At 58.6% G+C, this 1,154-nt stretch overlaps 1 protein-coding gene across 1 annotated transcript; it reads left to right on the top strand.

Moving 5' to 3' along the window:
- Positions 1-604: 604 nt before the first annotated feature.
- LOC108539607 (double homeobox protein 4C-like) lies at positions 605-1,151 on the top strand (the record flags this gene model as incomplete). The annotated part of the gene is made up of 1 exon (XM_017888429.1): positions 605-1,151. A coding segment is annotated over one exon (547 nt), but the record flags the coding sequence as incomplete, so codon positions are not given.
- Between the last annotated feature and the right edge of the window lie 3 nt (positions 1,152-1,154).

The following is a 1,154-nucleotide window of genomic DNA, read 5'->3' as shown; positions in this document are numbered from 1 at the left end:
CACAGGCTAAAGTATAGATATTGTATTAGCAGCCATGAAAATAACATTAATTTCCAAGGACATCAACATCTAAGCTTCTAGGTAGCTAGGTGAATTGTCAATAAGCAGCAATCTTTTTCCTTTTTTCTCTTCTTTCCTTTTTTTATTTTTATTTTTGTTAGTTTCACTCTTGTCGCCCAGGTTGGGGTGCAGTGGCGCGATCTCAGCTCACTGCAAGCTCCGCCTCCCGGGTTCATGCCATTCTCCTGCCTCAGCCTCCCGAGTAGCTGGGACTACAGGCGCCTGCCACCACGCCCGGCTATTTTTTTAAAATTTTATTTTTAGTAGAGACGGGGTTTCACCGTGTTAGCCAGGATGGTCTTGATCTCCTGACCTTGTGATCCTCCCGCCCCGGTCTCCCAAAGTGCTGGGATTACAGGCGTGAGCCACTGCGCCCGGCCCATCCTTTGAAGTTTTGAAGCCAAGCATTGATTTCTCTCTAGCTATGAAAATTCTACATCGTCACTAAGCTTAATCATTTCTAGTTCTTGACTTAAACCGAGAGACGTGCAATTCTTCCTTTCATTTGAGCTCTTTGAGGCCACTGTGGTTATTGACACCTCAGCGGGTGTCACCCTGCGCCCTCTATCGCCTTCACCCACACCGGAGCGTGGGGAACGGGGCTTCCCGCACCCCACATGCCCTGCGCGCCGGGGGCTCTCCCACAGGGGGCTTTCGTGAGCCAGGGAGCAGGGGCCGTCGCCCCGCTCCAGCCCAGCCAGGCTGCGCAGGCAGCAGGGATTTCCCAACCTGCCCCGGCACGCGGGGATTGGGATTTTGCCTACGCTGCCCTGGCTCCTCCGGAAGGGGCGCTCTCCCACCCTCAGGCTCCTCGCTGGTGGCCTCCGCGCCCGAGCCAAGGCCAGGCGGACCAGGAACCGCAGCGCCACAGCCTGCCGGGCCCTTGCTTGGTGGGACAGCATGGGCCCGCTCGAGCTCAGCCGCAGGACCAGGGTGTGCTTGGGCCTCCCACGTCCCAGGGGAGTCCGTGGTGGGGCTGGGGCCAGGGTCCCCAGGTCGCCAGGGCGCCGTGGGAACCCCAAGCCGTCCGGGGGCTAAAGCGGGGGCGGGTGGTGGAAACGCTTGAGCGCTCTGCTCGGGCTGCTCCCGGAGCC

Source organism: Rhinopithecus bieti, unplaced genomic scaffold (assembly GCF_001698545.2).
Source record: "Rhinopithecus bieti isolate Rb0 unplaced genomic scaffold, ASM169854v2 scaffold_2036, whole genome shotgun sequence".
NCBI classification, from domain to species: domain Eukaryota; kingdom Metazoa; phylum Chordata; class Mammalia; order Primates; family Cercopithecidae; genus Rhinopithecus; species Rhinopithecus bieti.
This window is presented reverse-complemented; position numbering and strand designations above follow the sequence as displayed.